Here is a 17668-nt window from a genome sequence, read left to right as displayed (position 1 = left end):
TAATTAATTAACAAGTGATACCATGAAATGGATTCTCCTAGTCACCTCAAAGTCTCAAACCTTTGAAAACTCAGGTTACCCCAATCACCACTTGCTTCCAAACTAAACTCAAGCTCCTCCATACTTCACAAGGCTAGTCTGCAAATAATACAAACCATTGTCACTAATAATTAACTAATTCGACACTCCCAACTTTTAATTTCACGCTTAAACAACCAAATTGTTTTAATACTTAAATCTTATATCCAATGGGTTTATTAATTCCCATTAAATTCATTTAACTCGTATTAATTCAAATAACCACTACTATATTATTCAACAATCCAAAATCATCATCAAAGTGTCTAGGGTTCAACCAAAACCCTAAACCCAAACTTGAAACCTTATAACAACTTCTAATCTAGATATAGAACACTAAAACAACACTCATTAATCCCATTAGAACCAATGGGTTTTGATGCATAGCCTCAAGGTCTGAAATTATCATCTAACAACCTCAAATCTTACTTCAAACTCATGTAGAGAGAAGAGGAAGGAGTAGGGAAAACATACTTAGATGAAAACAATCTTCAATCACCTCCAAAATGTAAATGGGTTTGTGCCTCAGTAGAATCAATGCTCCCTCCATCGCCCTCCCTCAATTTCTCCCTTCCTCTTTCTATTTCACAGCCCTTAGACATGAGCTAATATGTCTGATTTTTGACCATCCACCGCACAAAGAATGCCAGCTTTGTTTTGCACTTCCATTTATGAATGAAATCAATAAACCCTCTAACCATTCCAAACCATCCTCAAACTAATTAATACTCACTTTCATTTAATTATCCTTCATTAGAACACTTGACACAACCATTTGAATCCTGGATGTTACATCCCTCATCTGTCACTCTCTAAGGTTTAAGCTGTCACTTTCCTCACTCCTCTGATTCTTGATCTTGGCTTCAAATCATGGTGCTCAGTCACTGTCCTTCATCCTCTAATCCTTAATCTCGGATTTGCACCGTGCTCAATCGCTCTCGGCTATCTCAACCTGACTATCTTGAACGGATGAAGTTGGTGGTGTCAGATATGTAAGTATAATTGATCTAAGGAACATTAAGGCAGAATGTTAGTGGTACAACTTTTTTCAACTCAAGCTATCCAGTCAAACCCTTGATTATTACTGATATGTGATTGTGAGACCGTCACCCCGGCCATGCAAAAACTGTCTTTGGTCCTTGTTGGTGCCAGGATTTATGTAATTGCTTAGAAGTTAAAATATTTGAACATGGGCATTAGTTTTTATAAAGAATAGCTGGATGGTAAAATTGTTTTGAGCCCATTGTTAAAGAATAGCTGGCTGTTAAAATTGGTGGTCTGTTCGATCTAAGATCCACTTGCCGCTCATATGTTTTGCTTCTGCAAGATGCCATATGTGGTTGGGTTCTCAAATCCAGGGATACGACCAGATTTCAATGCTCACAAATTTTCAATCGATCTTTCCTTGAAAGAGAACAGGAATATTTGTTTTAAGCACCTTGAATGATGTAATCCTACGGTGGAAAAACATGCACTAGATTTCTTACCAGTCACTGGATTTAAATATAGTTGCCATGTTAATGGCATCAATTAATGATGCCACCTTTGTCTATTTTTTGTTTGAATCTCCTTCTGGCTAATAAGTTTGAAATGTTCTGTTGACTATAAACTTTTATGTTAAATATTGTTGACAAGAAGCCTCCCTTGATAGTCACCAATTTTTTTATTATTATTTTTTGTTTTTGGTTTTTTTCCCTAAAGCAGGCTCAAGAGTGTCTTTGGAAGTTTATGATTAAATGAAAATGAATGATCATTAATGAATAGAACGGAATGGAGCAGTACATATTGGAATAAAACAAAATTTTTTATTGTTTAAGAGTTTTATGATAAAAAGGAACAATCTTACATGATAGTTATTGTAAAATGGATGAAACATAATGAATTAAAACTTTTTTCTTCCAATATTACCCATATGACTAAATTTTAAAAAAATAATGATGCTCATTAAATAATTATAATATTTGTCTAATAAAAAATTAATGATAATTAAAATTAACAATCAAATAAGATACCTAAGAATAAAAAGAAAAAGCAAGCAATAAAATTACTCAAGCAAACATACTTGATATATGAGAGGAAAACACAACAGAGTTGTAGTGTTGAGAGGAGGGGAGAGAGACGCATGGCAGGAGCGAAAGAGATATGGTAAGAGGTGAGAGAAGTGACTGGAGAATAAAAATAACAAATGAAATTTTTATTTTTTTATTAAGGTAAAAGGTTGGAGGTAATTTAGTAAATAAAATAATTCTATTATATCACTCCATCCCTAACCCTCAATTCGAGAGGACAAAAAAATTGAGATAGATGGCAAAGGAAGACTTTAGAAGCTCTTCCTTACCATTCCATCCCTCTTTTAAAAAACAAAAACAATAACAAAAAGTAACTCAAACAATAATCTAAGCCTTTTAATCACTTCATTCCATTCCTTCCTCCCTTAAAAACTCTCCCAAACATAATGCAAGCGCTTGACTTTAAACAATTTAAACAAAAACTAAGCTTTAACAATAAAATATTTTTAAGAAAACTAAAGTTTAAAACCTAAGCCCATAAATGTTAAACCTATCCATTTGCCAACTCTATCAACCACTACCTTAGTACAATAAATTGATTGTTGATAGTCCACCATCTTATTGTACTAAAGTGGTGAATGATGAAAAAAAAAAATCTCTTAATCCTGTTTTTCCATTTCGGGGGCGTACGAGAAAAGAATTCTCCGAATCACCGGCTGACATTTCGTGGTCTGGAAGCTAGTTAATTAACTACTTGTTCTTAGTTAATTATCTTGTGTATTTTTCTTCAAGTTCAGTACTTGCCTTTTCATTTTTTTTTTTTTCAAACGATTGTGTATCCCAATTCCCAGCTAAGCTTACAGCGGCCACATAAGATGGATCGAGAATATAATTATAATTCGCAGACATTCAGTCTTGGCCTAAAAAGAGGAGGAGCATCGTGTAACACATCTCACACCAAAAATCTCATATATCATGAATATTTATAAAAACAATTACACATCTCTCAGATGAATTGAAATGCACTGCCACTAAATCAAGCAAGCATAACGAGCCTATCAAGAAAATCCACTTTTTTGCTGAAAAATACATGCTGGAAAACCAAAACAAAATTCAAGCAGCAACTGTGCATGCAACAACATTCTAAGTCTAACTCGTAATACAATCAAATACAACATTACATCACATTGACGGGTTGTATGGGTGCCATTCTCTGAGTTTTACACCTGCAAATGATAAGCATTTATAATTCAGTTCAATTTGAACAACCACATTTGCAACACAATCAGCACCCTTCCGCCCAAAGTCAAGAAGTTTGCAGACAAATTACGAACTTACATTTCAGTCAAACTATCGTGGAATTAAGAAGGCAGTAAAAACGAAGTTGTTGCTCGTTTAATAAATCAATATAAATAAATGTCTGGGTACAATAGCATGGACCTTCATAACAATGTTTCCATGCTCTTAATTTTTTTGGCAGCCATACCAACATGGATGCTTCCCCATGTTGAGAAAACAACTGTAAACATGGAAATCTAAGCCCTGGATGAGTCAAAATAATTCCCCGTGTAGATTTTCATTATCTTAGGGAACGGTTTACTGCAGGCACGTGGAAAATCACTGCCAGCTGATGTTAGAATACTCGCCTTTAATGAACCAGATTTAAGCAAATCCATAATGTCAACATGCATGATCGCTTGAGAAGCATCATTTGTTTTCATGTGGAGGATAATTTTTTAAACAAAATGTCCTGAAAATAAATCACCCGCAATTCAAAATTCTCCCCCTCTTTATACACAGGAAAACCATATAGAGGAGATAATGACCTGTTACACTGCAGTCTGGAAGCATAATTGTGATTGTTGCAATTTGTGCACATCCAATCTCCATTACGCCATTGCTTTGCTCTGATAAGTCAACAAAGTTCAAACAAGCATTAGTAAATGGTGTAACCAACTCCAGAAATTATACTATGCATAAAATCCCAGCTAGAGTGTAAATCTCAGAAGAGTAGCAACAAATATTGGAAAAGACAGGAGCATATAAAAGCTAAACCAAAGTCCCTATGCATTTGAGAGGCTTAGGCTCTCCATAGCAATTCACTCATAGTATGCTTAACTTCCTTTCCCAACCCACTGCCACATATATTACCCATCACTAGCCTACTCTCTCTCACACCCCTCAAACATTCCATGTGACCCCACCCTAGCCCATTAGTTAGGGACCCATCATTTCCCAGTCCTGAGTTTCAACTTGCCCTTGAGGTGAGAATTAGAATGGGGAAATGGTGGCTCCTTTACAAGTTGACCAGAACTGCAATTATTAGTTCCATGACCCATGGTGCTAGAGAAAAACAAGCCATGTCATCTTATGCTTGCAGTCATCGAGCCATGCAAACTAGAACATAACCAATGATGCTTTCAATCAATCCACATAAGGCAGTTATGACACATTTGGTTGGTACTTTCAGCCCAACAATTATATCAGGTTCCAATATAACTAGTCTAGGAACCGTATAGCACTATTTAAAAGCACAGCCAGAAGCTAACAAGAATGAAAGCCCACTAGAGACAGCCCAGACATCCTCAACTTACATGCCGAATTAAAAACTGAGTTTGCAGCTTCTTTGAAAACCTTCTCCACATTCCTTTACTGGTGAAGGACATTTAACTGGACATGGCCAATAATTGAGAGCTCCACCCAGAAAGGGATAAAATCCAATTCATAAACAGCTCACCATCCAATCAACAGAACTTAGTGTAGGTGCTCGATGTGAGTGAACACCTCCAATCAGCAATTCCAAATATCAAGTTGAAGCCAATACGAAAAACTTTGATCCTTAAAGAACCATCCCAATTTATGGTTTGCAACAGCATGAACTTATTCAAAATATTCCCTCTCCACATGACCCTTCCATTTACTAGAATAGTTTCTTCAGGCAATAGCAACACCAAATCACCTACTTGTATATCAGGAAACGCATGATAATGATAAAAAGAGACAACTGAGAAGAGACAAATTCAAGAACTGTTATGGAACTTGAAACAAGGGTTTGATGCAGATCCAGGGAACTTTTGCAGGGCTTAAAAATGCTAATCTTACACTTCACAGATGCACGGGAAAAACATTCTTTTAAAACAACAAAAGTATATAGAACCTGCAGATCCCAGTCCTTCACCTGCAAGCAGAAGACACCCCTCAAATATGCTTGTGACTCCATCACTAGCAGCTACCAAGGCAATTTTCAGAACCTTAGCAAGCATACACCAACATAACTAACTTAAAGTTGAGAACCTCCTTAATGCTTCAAAAGAGAACAAACAAATGAAGAAGCCCCAATGTTTGCCCCAAACATCCTCTCGTGGCCAAGAAGCTCCCTTGTTTCTCCTCTGCTCACTGTATTGACATAGAACAAGTGCCGAAGTTCCTCTAAACAATGCTTTCAAAAACCGGACTGAATGATGAACTATAAAGGTTAGCGAGTCACAATTTTCATGGTTTAACTAGCTACACTGGTGGTTGAACCGGTGTCATAATAATTAAATAAAAAATATTTGTGTTTGTGTGTGTGTGTGTGTGTGTGTGTGTGTGTTAAAAACAGGTCAAAACGGTCCAACCATTTTGGGTCATAGGTTTTTCTTCAAATCTTCAAGAACCGCCCAAGTCAATTGCCAGAGTGGGCCAAATGGTTAAACTAGACTGCTTTCTTCTTCAGGCAACAATCCAAATGTCCGGGCTGGTTGGGTTATGAAAAGAAAGCCTTTGAGTGACTTGATACTGCAGACAACAGCAAAGATGCCCCCTTCCTTAGAATAAGATGCCTTTCAGCATTCTTTTGGAGGCTTTACATGTCTGGTTTCTTCTAGATCAACCCAATAGTGTTGGGTAGGTTTAGAATAGTTTAATTGAATGTGATTGGGCCAAGTCAAGGGTTATCAAATAAAGCCCACATAAGTTTTCTGACCACAAGTGATTTAGTCAATCTTCCTCAATAAGTTAACCTAACCTGGTCTAGGTCTAATCTCTCATTTCTCTTCTCCACTTTCACCAGATTTTGCTTTTTTTGCCCCCAGCATTTGGCTCCAATCTTCTCTCCATCTAAACAATCCCTCACTCTCTCTTCATACTTCCTAGTTCAATGAGTACTCAGCCTATGGGATTTCTTTCTTCGCGCTGACAGCTGCTCCAATTACATGTGCAGTCATACTACCTTCAGCAACATCTTTGGCATTCTCTAAGCATTTCAACTCATGCTCGCCTCTCTCTTTTGCTTCATCTTCTTTCCCTCCTTTTCCCTCATAATCCTAAGTATCTCCTTCAATATATGTTTCATCTTTTTTAAGTCTCATTGCCATTTCTTCATTCTCTGCTTGGAAAATCTTCTTTCAAGGTCTTCCAGTGCAATTCCCATTTCCGCCCTCTTTCCGGAATTATCACCACTCTAACACCATTCGATGTAATCAAGTTCAGAAATTATATTATCTGTGTAAAAATCCTGCCAGAGTGTAAGTCTCATAAGGGCAGCTACAACCTTAGCAAAGACACCCGCAAATAACAGCTGAACCAAAGGTCCCCATGCACTAGAGAGGCATAGGCTCTCCAAAGTATGCTTAACATTCTCTGACTGCCACACACATAGACAAATTTTATAAACACACACACACTTATATACAACACTGTTCTATTTCCAAAGGAAAAATTTACAAAAACTGCTGCTCTCTAACTGCTGCTCATTTCTGAGAGCAGCATACCATGCACAAGGAATCCCTTAATAATAGGAAAGACTGTGCTTATCACCAAAGAAAAAGAGGAGAAATGCAGTTTGAAAAATATTACAAATTTATTGAGTTGTGAGATCCACAAAGAAACAAATGTCTTAGAATAAAAAGGTGCTCGGGAAGATCAAGTAATTACCCTTTTCCAAGGAGTGCAGGTGTGGTAATTTGTGGAGGAAACAGCATGGGCATTGGCAAACTCGGGGCAGTACTTGAGTTTACAGTGGCTGAGGGGAAGACTCCAGATTTTGAATCTGCACTGGCCACTACCACTTGCTCCACACTTGTATATATTTGTTGCTGCTCATTTGTCTAAACATTTTACACAAGAGTGACAAAAGTAGAAACAAGAGAGTAAATATACTAATCAAAAGAACAAATGTTAAGACTACAGAACTTGATTAGAAGTATAAAGGAAAATAAATTCTCACATGTCCCACATTCAATCTCTTGTTATCCCAGTCATAAACCAACTCTTCAGAAGCTAATCGCTTTGTCCCAAGTGCTTTATGCAAAAAAAAGAGGAATGAGTGACAAAATTTAACATCAATTGCTAGAACGAATTTCATTCTAAATAATAAATGACCAGAGTTCTCCTAATTATAAATGTAATGAGCCCCTAGGAGATCAAGTAAGCATTGAACAGAGCAAACATAAGGGTGTAGTATGTTGAGGCCAAGGCATTTGTAGATAATATCTCGGTTGGAAGTGGGCTTGTTCTCTCTTAGGCCCATTAGAGAAGTCTGCCCTAGTTACCTAATATATTTTGGTTATTAGAATATTTGCTATTTATTTTTATATCCCCAAATATATGGGATTGCTTCTGTTTTAATTCTTTTGCCCAATACAATCAGATTCAGTCATCCCTGTAGCATACTCTGTTTTGAGTGAATAAACCATGAAATACAAACACAAATAGTTTCATGGTTTCAGAGCCTTCGGTGGCGTGATGGACTATCGTTCAGCGTTTGGTTTTCCAGCATGGGTCCTCGCCACAAACCAGATTCCTCTCTACAATCGAACACGACAAGGGTAGACTTGTCGCCTCTACGAACGCCTTTAAGTAGGGAAGGTCTATCGTCTACCACGATGGGCTCGTCCGACTTCACTTTGCATCTTGTCTCGCATCATCTCACTGAGCACAACTATCTCTAATGGTCTCGCAGCATATTGATGATCATACGCGGTCAACAAAAGGAATGTTATCCAACGTGGGTTCCTCCACCACTGAATCCTTCCGAGCCTACATATGACAAGTGACGTGTAGAGAATAATTTGGTGATGGCCTAGCTGATTCACCCAATGATGCAAAAATCAGTGAGAATTACCTTCTTTCAACTTCTAAGAATTACCTTCTTTCAACTTCTGCTAAAGAGATATGGGACTCAGCAAAAACTACCTACTTAGAGAGAACACAGCAGCCATTTTCCAAGTCAACCGTCAACTACGGCCACTGGTTTAACGTGATTTCACTGTTACTCAATTTTTTAGTGCACTGAAACGCTTATGGCAGCAAATCAACCTATATGAGGTTCATACCTGGTCGTGAACTAAAGATGAGTTATACTACAAGCTACTAGTTGACCGAGAACGCTATTATGAGTTTCTTTTAGGCCTAAAAGACTCATTTGAAGATGCTTGTGGCTGAATTATGAGTCGCCAACACTAGAAGAAGCCCTCAACATGATTAAATGTGAAGAAAGCTAGGAGGTACTCACTAAATCTCTAATAGAGTCTTCTTTTACTTCTCTTCCTCAAGAAGTCTCGATCTTGGCTGTTCGTGGAACACAAGAAGATGCCAAACGGAGTAAACCTGCCTGATGGTGTGATCATTGCAATAAAAAGGGTCACACTCGAGAAGTTTGTTGGAAATTACATGGTAAGCCCCCCCAACAAACAGAAACTGAGAAGTGACAGCAAAGGCATGATGATGGGACCAACTATACTAGATAATGGGTCTTTAAGTACGGAAGAGCTTCTGGTCCTTCGAAAAATCTTAGACAAACATGATAATCAACTTGCTCCTACTTCTGGTGCGACACATATTCCTTCGGTTACTCTAGCCCAAGTAGGTACTACTGCCCTTACTCAAGCACCTAGTAGTCCTTCTAACAATGTTTGGATAGTGAATTCTGGGGCTACAGATCATATCACCGGTTACAAAGAGCTTTTTTCTAATTTTACTGAATTCAAAGAACATGATGTAGTGGAAGTAGCTAACAGGCAATTTGCTAAGGTTATGGGAACAGGCACAATGATCATTTCTGAACGAATAATATTAAGAAATGTTTTCTATGTTCTTGACATTAAGTGCAGCTTGCTATTTGTATGAAGAATTGTACATCAAATTAACTGTCTTGTTGTTTTTGACGGCTATGGGTGTGTTTTTCAGGATTTGGTCTTGGGAGAGATGATTGGCAATGCTAAGGAGTGGCATGGACTCTATTATCTTCAAGGAACCCTACCAAAAGCATGTATTTCTCGTGTCTTTACTTCTATGTCCATGAATGATGTTCATTTATGGCATTCTAGGTTAGGCCACTCTAGTCTAAACTACTTGCAAGCTTTGTTTCCAGATATTAGTAATAAAATTATTGCTGATTTCCATTATGAAACTTGCCACTTTGCCAAACAAACTTGCAATTCCTATACTAGTCATTCTTACATTCCCACTAAGCCATTTACTCTCATCCACAGTGATGTATGGGGTCCATCTAAAATTGAAACTAATTCTAAAGCCCGCTGGTTTGTTTCATTTATTGATAATCACTCGGTTAACATGGATCTTTTTTATGAGGAATAAGTCTGAAGTTTTCTCTATTTTCAAAAATTTCTACATGTTTGTCGAAACTCAATTTCACACTCTTAGGAGTGATAATGGAAAGGAATATTTGAATTCTCAATTTACAGAATTTTGTAACTTACATGGTGTTCATCACCAAACGTCTTGCGCATATTCTTCACAACAAAATGGTGTTTCTGAAAGGAAAAATAGGCACCTTCTCGAAGTTGCTCGTGCACTCATGATGCATAGCAATGTGCCTAATAGATTTTGGGGGGATGCCATTTTTACCGCTGCATATTTAATCAATCACATGCCTTCTAAACCTTTAAATTTTTCCACTCCTCTTGAGAAATTTCTGGAACATTTTCCTAATTCTCCTCTAATTTCATCCATTTCTCCCAAAGTGTTTGGCTGTACTGCTTTTGTTCACAATGAGGGAGGGAGTAAACTTGACTCCTGTACCTTAAAATGCATTTTTCTGGGATATTCTTCATCCCAAAAGGGCTACAAATATTTCTCTCCTTCTACCAATAAGGTTTATGTGACGATGAATGTCAAATTTCTTGAAAATCAATCCTTTTTTCCCAAATCACCCATTCAAGGGGAGAAGACTTCTGAGATCTCTAATTATGAATAGATCATTTGTGAAACCAAGCAAGACTATTATGTCACTAATTTTGATCAGCACGAGCCCCATACTTCAATACCTCATTCCCAATCAGACTTATCCTTTCCTTCACAAAACAGCCTAGAAAATTCTCCCTCACTACCTACCAACACTGAATCTTTATCCACCAAGTCCATATTTCAAGATATTAATCCATTTGAGCCTTTGACTATTGTTTCTAAAACAAATTCTGCTGAAACTATGGTGGATGAGCCTTTAAATGCCTTCGAGCAGCAACATGGTGGGTATGAGTCCATTGCTACAACAAGGCAAAGTCAAGAGTCTAAACCTGAACCAAGTCTTGAAGATTTACACTAGCCAATTGCCTTAAAAAAAGGGAAAAGGAGTTGCACTCAACATCCCATTGGCAGGTATGTTTCTTACAAGAAGTTGTCTCCCCATCTAAGAACCTTTGTTGCTAATGTTAAGAAGGTCAAGATACCTAAAAATTATGATGTCGCTATAGAGATCCAAAATGGAGGGAGGCCATTAATGAAGAACAACAAGCTCTTCACAAGAACAAAACCTGGAAGCTTATAGAGCTGCCTAAGGGAAAATCAATCGTGAGTAGCAAGTGGGTCTTCACAATCAAGTATAATCCAGATGGAACGATCAATAAATACAAAGCTTGTCTAGTTGCTCGAGGGTTCACACAAACCTATGGTATTGAATACCAAGAAACCTTTGCCCCAGCAGCTAAACTTAACACTATTAATGTTCTGTTATCTATTGCTACAAATTTGGATTGGCCATTACGTCAATTGGATGTTAAAAATGCATTCCTAAATGGTGATCTAAAGGAAGAAGTATATATGGAGGTACCTCTAGGCTTGAGGAACACAGGAAACTCAAATGAAGTTTGCTGACTTTTCAAATCTCTCTACGGACTAAAACAATCTCCAAGGGCTTAGTTTGACAAATTCAATTAGGCAATAAAGAAACAAGGATACACTCAATGCCAAGCAGATGATACCTTATTTGTGAAACACTGTGGTTCAAAAATCACTACTCTTATTGTACATGCGAATGACATCGTTCTCACAGGAAATGATGCTGAGGAGATTGTCAACTTAAAAAGGAAATTAGCTATCAAATTTGACATCGAGGATCTTGGACATCTGATATACTTCTTGGGTATGTAGGTAGCTAGGACCAAGAAAGGGATTAGCATGTCTCAACGCAAGTATGTGATTGACTTGCTAAAAGAAACCAAAATGTTAGGAGCTCAACCATCACACACACCTATGGAGCTTAATCAAAAATTGATGATTAGGCCAGATGGTAAAGCAGTTGACAAAGAAAGATACCAGAAATTGGTGGAAAAATTGATCTATTTGTCCCACACAAGACCTAACATTTGCTATCCCGTAAGTGTGGTGAGTCAATTTTCTATACCTAAAGAAAATGCCATGACAAGGCTTGTTCTTTGAGAAAGGTAATTCTAGAAGCATAGAGATGTTTACTGATACCGATTGGGGAGGTTCAAAAAGTGATAGACGCTCTACTACTGGGTTTTGCTCCTATGTGTGGGATAATCTTATGACATGGAGAAGTAAAAGACAGCCTGTTGTATCAAGAAGCTCAGCAAAATCAGAGTATCGAGCATTATCCTTAGGGGTATGCAAAGGAATGTGGATTATCAGACTTCTAAGGGAACTGAAGATGGATGTGAATTCTCCAATCAAGGTTTGGTATGATAACATGTCAACCATAAAAATTGCCAAAAATCCAATTCAACATGATCAAATGAAACAAGTAGAAATTGATCGACACTTCATAAGAGAAAAAATTGAGGGAGAAATAATTGATTTAGCATATATTCCTTCAGGTCAAAAGATTGCTGATGTAATGACAAAATCTTTGACTCGAGACAAGTTCGAAGGATTTAGAAGCACGCTAGGAATGATCAATATCGATTCACCAGCTTGAGGGGAGTGTTGGAAGTGGGCTTGCTGTCTCTTGGGCCCATTAGAGAAGTTTGCCCTGGTTACCTAATATATTCTGGTTATTAGAATATTTGCTATTTATTTTTATATCCCCAAATATATGGGATTGCTTCTGTTTTAATTCTTTTGCCCGATACGATCAGATTCGGTCATCCCTGTAGCATCTATATATGTATTCTGTTTTGAGTGAATAAATCACGAAATACAAGCACAAATAGTTTCAATATCTATTAGTCGAAGATGAAGTTATGGATTTTGCACCTACTCTACTAAATCCAGAAGAAGAAGCCATACCAGGTGGAAACGCATTGCATTTCTTACACTGCAAAAGAATAATAAAAAAATAAAAATGGATGAGAAAAATAGTGAAAATTTACAGTGACAACCTCAAATAATTTGACGTCATTTAGAAGTTAAATGAAAAAGGAATACCTGGGAACGTGATGAATAATTATGGAAGCCACAATTACAGATCCAGTCCCCATTACGCCATCCTTTCAGAACAGACAAGTTTGGGTTGGTACAATTATCATAAGGAAGCCCAGAACCATAGTTTCCACTTGGTAGCCATAGGGAAACTGGTGGAGCACTATTTCCGATCAATCCAATATTCATTTTTTGATCAGGTCCTCCTGGAGCCCTGGAAAAATGATGTGAATAAGTTGGAAAAGATGCTCCGGTCATTGCGATTGCCGGCATGGCTGCCACCTCCTTCAGTTGTCCACACTTTTTGCACTTCTCTCTTGATGCATAATTGTTGTTAGTGCAACCTATTGTTCCAATCACAAGCAACCCCATTCCAGAATGCATCCACAGGAAAGGGAAGCCAATCATATGTGGTTATACATACCAACACATCCATCCCACACAAAAAGCACAAACAGCTTGATTATTTGATGTCAAGATTTTCATCTCTATTTGCAAAATAGATTATCAAATGACCATGACATATTTGAGCCTTATTGGGTTACTAATGGGAAAGACTATGTATGTATGAAATATATGCATCTCAATGCTTAGTGAAATACATTTCAGACCCCTATCTAATGAGATTTTTGAAGAAATAACATATGCAGCAAAATAGCAACGAAATTATAAGAAAATAACTTTCACCAAATTTTAGTTATATGCTTACAATAATGACATGCAAATAAGAGTTCTGCCAACCTAAAATTAGAACTTAAATAAGTTTAAAGCGCATACTTTTTTTGGAGTTGGGTTGGGGGGATAGCAGAACAGAGAACTTCCTAGCTTAAAGTGGGCTATCAAGACCATACCAAACATTCAAATAAGTTCTCTTGTCTCAAAGCAAGCTCGTAACAAGTATCAATCCATTTTGAAAAGTGATCAGGTTCAAATCTACAATTTTTCCAGATATTAGCCACGATGAAAGAAAATACTATACTCTACAAGACCTCGGAACTGAAAGAACATCCAACTTCATTTCCGCATTTGTTCCATAAGAAAGAAGAGAAATGCTAAAACCTGAGAAGAACGATGGATAATCTTAAGACAGGTGTCTGCATGTGACATATCATATATTTATATTCGACATGCCACAGATGATGTGAAAATTCAAATGAAAGTCTCAAAATCACACATGATTGAACCAAAATTCAAGAAAGCTAGAAAACCAGATTAGAGATTTTGAATTAACGATGAAATTTCAAAAAGCAAGTTGTTTTCCCTTAATTCTTCCAAGAAACATTATCGAATTAATCAAATATATTCATTTTTGTGCCGTTCAGCCATAAGATTAGACTGGAACTTGTTCTTCAAAAGTTTCAATCTCCTATAATCTGATTTTCTAGCTTGAGCTGTGATTCAATTTGTGGGTTTGAGAAAATTGTATTCCGAGGATTGACATCAATAGAATTTTTAATGACAAATTGACAGTTTAGATCTTGTGATAAGTCAATGATCATATCTTGTGGTTATGTCCATGCTCCAGCAACAGCCTATAAACTTCCAGGAAGCAGATAACTAATTTTAAGAGGACCTGACAATTTGCTGTTTACAAAGCCATTCCCAAGCCACAAGCATACCAAACGAACCTACAAGTTTGCCAACTTACGGTAACAAAACATTGTATATATCACTACCTAAATCCAATGGAGAATCATGACCCACAATCAACCTAAGCAGATGGCCCATAAGCCAGTGGAAAGTTAAAAGAATATCAGAGTGGAAATAATAAAAGAAGCTCGACGATTAACTAAACACCAGGCAAAGAAAAGGCGCTAGAAAGGGGAAGGAGCAAACCAGTGCAGATCCAATCGCCAATACGAGGTAGCCACTTAGAATCAGCAGGGGTTTCGTTGTCAACGAGAAGGCGAGGTTGCTTGCAACGATTGCAGAATGACCGGAAGGCATAGTTCCTGTTATTACATCCACTGCACTCCCAATCCCCTTCTCTCCCTTCTCCCATTCTTATTTTCTCGCTGATATAATACGTGTGTGTCGCTATTTATCTGAAAGTCAAATTAGAAGTGCAGAACGCGAGAGAACGTAAGGGTAGAAACAAGGGTTTTTGGTTCGGAGACAACAGAACGAGAAGGAAGGATAGGCGGAATTGAGCAGCGTATCCATTCATTGCTGTAAATACGATCGATCGTTCAAGTTTATGCCAAAGGGGGTGGAAAAAAGAAATTGATCCTTATTTTCGGTTAATAATAAAACACACCATCGATGACCCACCGACGACTAGAGAGCCCGTTTTTTAAAAAAAAAAAAAAGAAAAAAGAAAAATTGATAATAAAATTTTTTTATATGAATGATATTTTAATCATTCAAAATATCATATTTATATTAAAATTTATAGAAATTTTTTTATCATTAATAAATTAATATAAATTATTAAATTACTCTTGATTGAAATAAAAATTTTAAATCTTAGAATAGATTGATTCATATGATTCTTCTTTTATCATTAATGAACTAATATAAATGATCAAATTATCCTTAATTAAAATAAAAATCCTAAACCTCAAAACAAACTCATTCGTGCACTTCTTTTTCTTCTTCTCTATTTTAATGTTTTTTCAGCTACTAAAACTCTGCAAACACTAGAGATATAAGCTACCATTCTTCCTCTATTAGCTTGCATTAGGGTAAGTTTCTTATGCTCTTATGTTGATTGAAGTATTAATTTCTATATTAGATAAATTTATTCTCTCATTTGAAATTTCTTCTTTCATCTATTAAAGTTGATGTTGATGTGGATAACCTTAAAAGTTGATGTTGATATACATAAATAATTGAGGTCATTATTTTCTCTTTACATAGGTAAGGCTGAATCACATGGGTATGAGTGCTAACTTTGTATGGATAAATATATATAAATGATATTATTTTTAGTTGTATTGTAAATACATAAACCAAAATTGTAATAATTAATATAAAGTTGCAAATATAAAAAGAATGATTGTTGTTAGATAAAGTATAACAAATATGTGATCATGATATTTGGAAAACACACATATTGATGAATAGCTATTTCATCATTGTAGGATAACATAAGAAATGACTTCTTTTGCTTCTACTTTTGAAAAAGAACTATTCTATTATTTCCATATAGGGGGTAATTTGTAAAAAATATTGAAGTAAAATAATGGGGGCATGTGAGGGTAAAAATAATAAGAGAGGAGATGACACTTAAAGAATTGAAAATAATGATATCATTTTTTTTTTTGGCATTGACACTAATTTTAGTGACATGAAATACACTGTGAGCTTTGACGAAAAGACCATTATAGACCTTTGTTGATGATGGTGGAATTGCTATCTTATTTGAGTATAATGTTGGAAGTAGTCATGTGTATATAGGTTGTAAAGGAAATGATAGTTGAGAAGCAACAATTAAGGAAGCACTGGTGTAAGTTACTATGTTAATTTTTCCAAACAAAGTTGCCATTGGTTATAGGATAGTTGTTATTTTAGTAATCAATTAGATGGATTGTGAATGTAAGATGGAGCAATTTTTGTAACTTTAGGTCCAAACTCTCCTTCTCCTATCATGCAAGATTATGATTTTGAACATGTAGTTTTTGAAAGTGATTGAGAATGTTTAACATACCAAACTTCTGAAGAACTTCTAACATTACCATGTGGAATACAAAGTGCACCTATACTGACGCCAAAGCTTAATTCTTCTAAGTGGAGGGATTTGTTCTTTAGTGTAAGGCAGACCTTTCCCCATACTGAAGCTTTTAAAAAAACATTGTATAAATATAGCATTACCCACATGTTTCCATACAAATATAAGAACAATAGTATAATAAAGATTATAATGATATGTGACATTGAAGGTTGCCCTTGGAATATCACAGCATATGCAATGGAAAAGAAAACTTCATTTTTGTGTGAGAAGACATTTGAAAATGAATACATACATTATGCATAAAACAGTTTGATGGTTACTCATAAGGGAAGTTTAAGTCTAACTTCTAATCTACTATAATGAAGGATGAGATATCTCATGTAAACAAGCATCTTAATGACATTAGAAGAGAGTTACAGATAGAATATCGTGTCAATCTGACATACTAGCAAGCATACAAAGATAAAGGGAAGGCGTTAGAAGAGATCCATGGTACATCCAGCCAATCTTATATGTTAATTCCATGGATTTCTGACCGGTTAGTGGAAACAGATCTAAAAATAATTGCTAAATGGATGATAGCTGACAATAACAAGTTTAGGCAGGTTTTTATAGCTTATGGCTATTATATAAAGGGGTTCATCCATGATGCAAAACACATACTATATATAGATAGTAGTTATCTAAGTGGTCCTCATAAGGGGCCCTTATTATCAGCATCTGTTTATGACACTGATAATGAGTTATTTCCTTTTGCTTATGCCATTTTGAAAGGGAAAACACTTAAAGATTGGACATGATTCCTATATATGGTGAAAGAAATAATAGGCTTAATTCAACTTATAATAGTTTCAGCTAGACACAATGCCATAATAGGTTCTATTTAAGCTATATTTAGAGGCAAACAACATGCATTTTGTTATCATCACATTAAAGAGAATTTCAATGGAAAATTGTTGAAAATTAATAGAGGTAAGGGAAAGACCATTGGGTAGAGCAAGGATGATGTATTAAGCTTGCTTGATGGCATCACATATGCAAGGCTTAAGGATGACTTTAATGAAGTAATAGGAAACATAATAAATTCCAATCCAAAATTAGCTCAATAGCTTGAAAATCATCGGGACATTAATAGGTGGTCTTTATTTAAATTTCTATATAAAAGATGAGACAATATAACTATAAATCTTGTAAAGTTATTTAATTCATTAATAGTTACTAAGAGAAGGCATGGTGTTGCACAGTCAATCCATGAGCATAAAGAAAAGGTAGTTTGGAAGATGCATACATCTAAAATGGCTTTCTCTAC

The 17668-nt window shown here is 36.1% G+C and overlaps 1 protein-coding gene across 4 annotated transcripts; it reads right to left on the bottom strand.

Moving 5' to 3' along the window:
- Positions 1–3030: 3030 nt before the first annotated feature.
- On the bottom strand, positions 3031–14883 carry LOC129310934 (uncharacterized). Of its 4 annotated transcripts, none has more exons than XR_008593189.1 (8): positions 14523–14883; positions 12693–13030; positions 12522–12582; positions 7294–7367; positions 7002–7174; positions 3914–3994; positions 3734–3837; positions 3031–3313 (listed from the first exon to the last, which is right to left on the bottom strand). XR_008593189.1 is itself a non-coding variant. In XM_054952831.1 (8 exons), the coding sequence occupies exons 2-8, from the start codon at positions 13692–13694 to the stop codon at positions 3265–3267; spliced, it is 795 nt and encodes a 264-aa protein (XP_054808806.1). In that variant the 5' UTR covers positions 13695–13745; positions 14523–14659; the 3' UTR covers positions 3031–3264. The 4 variants fall into 4 exon arrangements, 3 of the variants coding, with proteins under 3 accessions (XP_054808806.1, XP_054808804.1, XP_054808805.1); XM_054952831.1 differs by lacking the exon at positions 3734–3837 and adding an exon at positions 13676–13745 and having other exon boundaries at positions 14523–14659; XM_054952829.1 differs by lacking the exon at positions 3734–3837 and having other exon boundaries at positions 14523–14880.
- Positions 14884–17668: the final 2785 nt, after the last annotated feature.

Source organism: Prosopis cineraria, unplaced genomic scaffold (genome assembly GCF_029017545.1).
Source record: "Prosopis cineraria cultivar Desert tree isolate PC_DT_omini unplaced genomic scaffold, ASM2901754v1 PC5, whole genome shotgun sequence".
Lineage (NCBI taxonomy): Eukaryota > Viridiplantae > Streptophyta > Magnoliopsida > Fabales > Fabaceae > Prosopis > Prosopis cineraria.
Note: the sequence above shows the minus strand (reverse complement) of the source record. Positions and strands in the feature narration are given on the sequence as shown.

Excerpts from the sequence above, each read along its gene's own strand:
- LOC129310934 (XM_054952829.1), bottom strand. The coding sequence starts at position 14,688 with ATGGGAGAAGGGAGAGAAGGGGATTGGGAGTGCAGTGGATGTAATAAC. Across the intron at positions 7,175-7,293 it reads AGAGATTGAATGTGGGACAT|ACAAATGAGCAGCAACAAAT; the intron begins GTGAGAATTTAT and ends TAAAATGTTTAG. Across the intron at positions 3,314-3,913 it reads TCCAGACTGCAGTGTAACAG|GTGTAAAACTCAGAGAATGG; the intron begins GTCATTATCTCC and ends TATCATTTGCAG.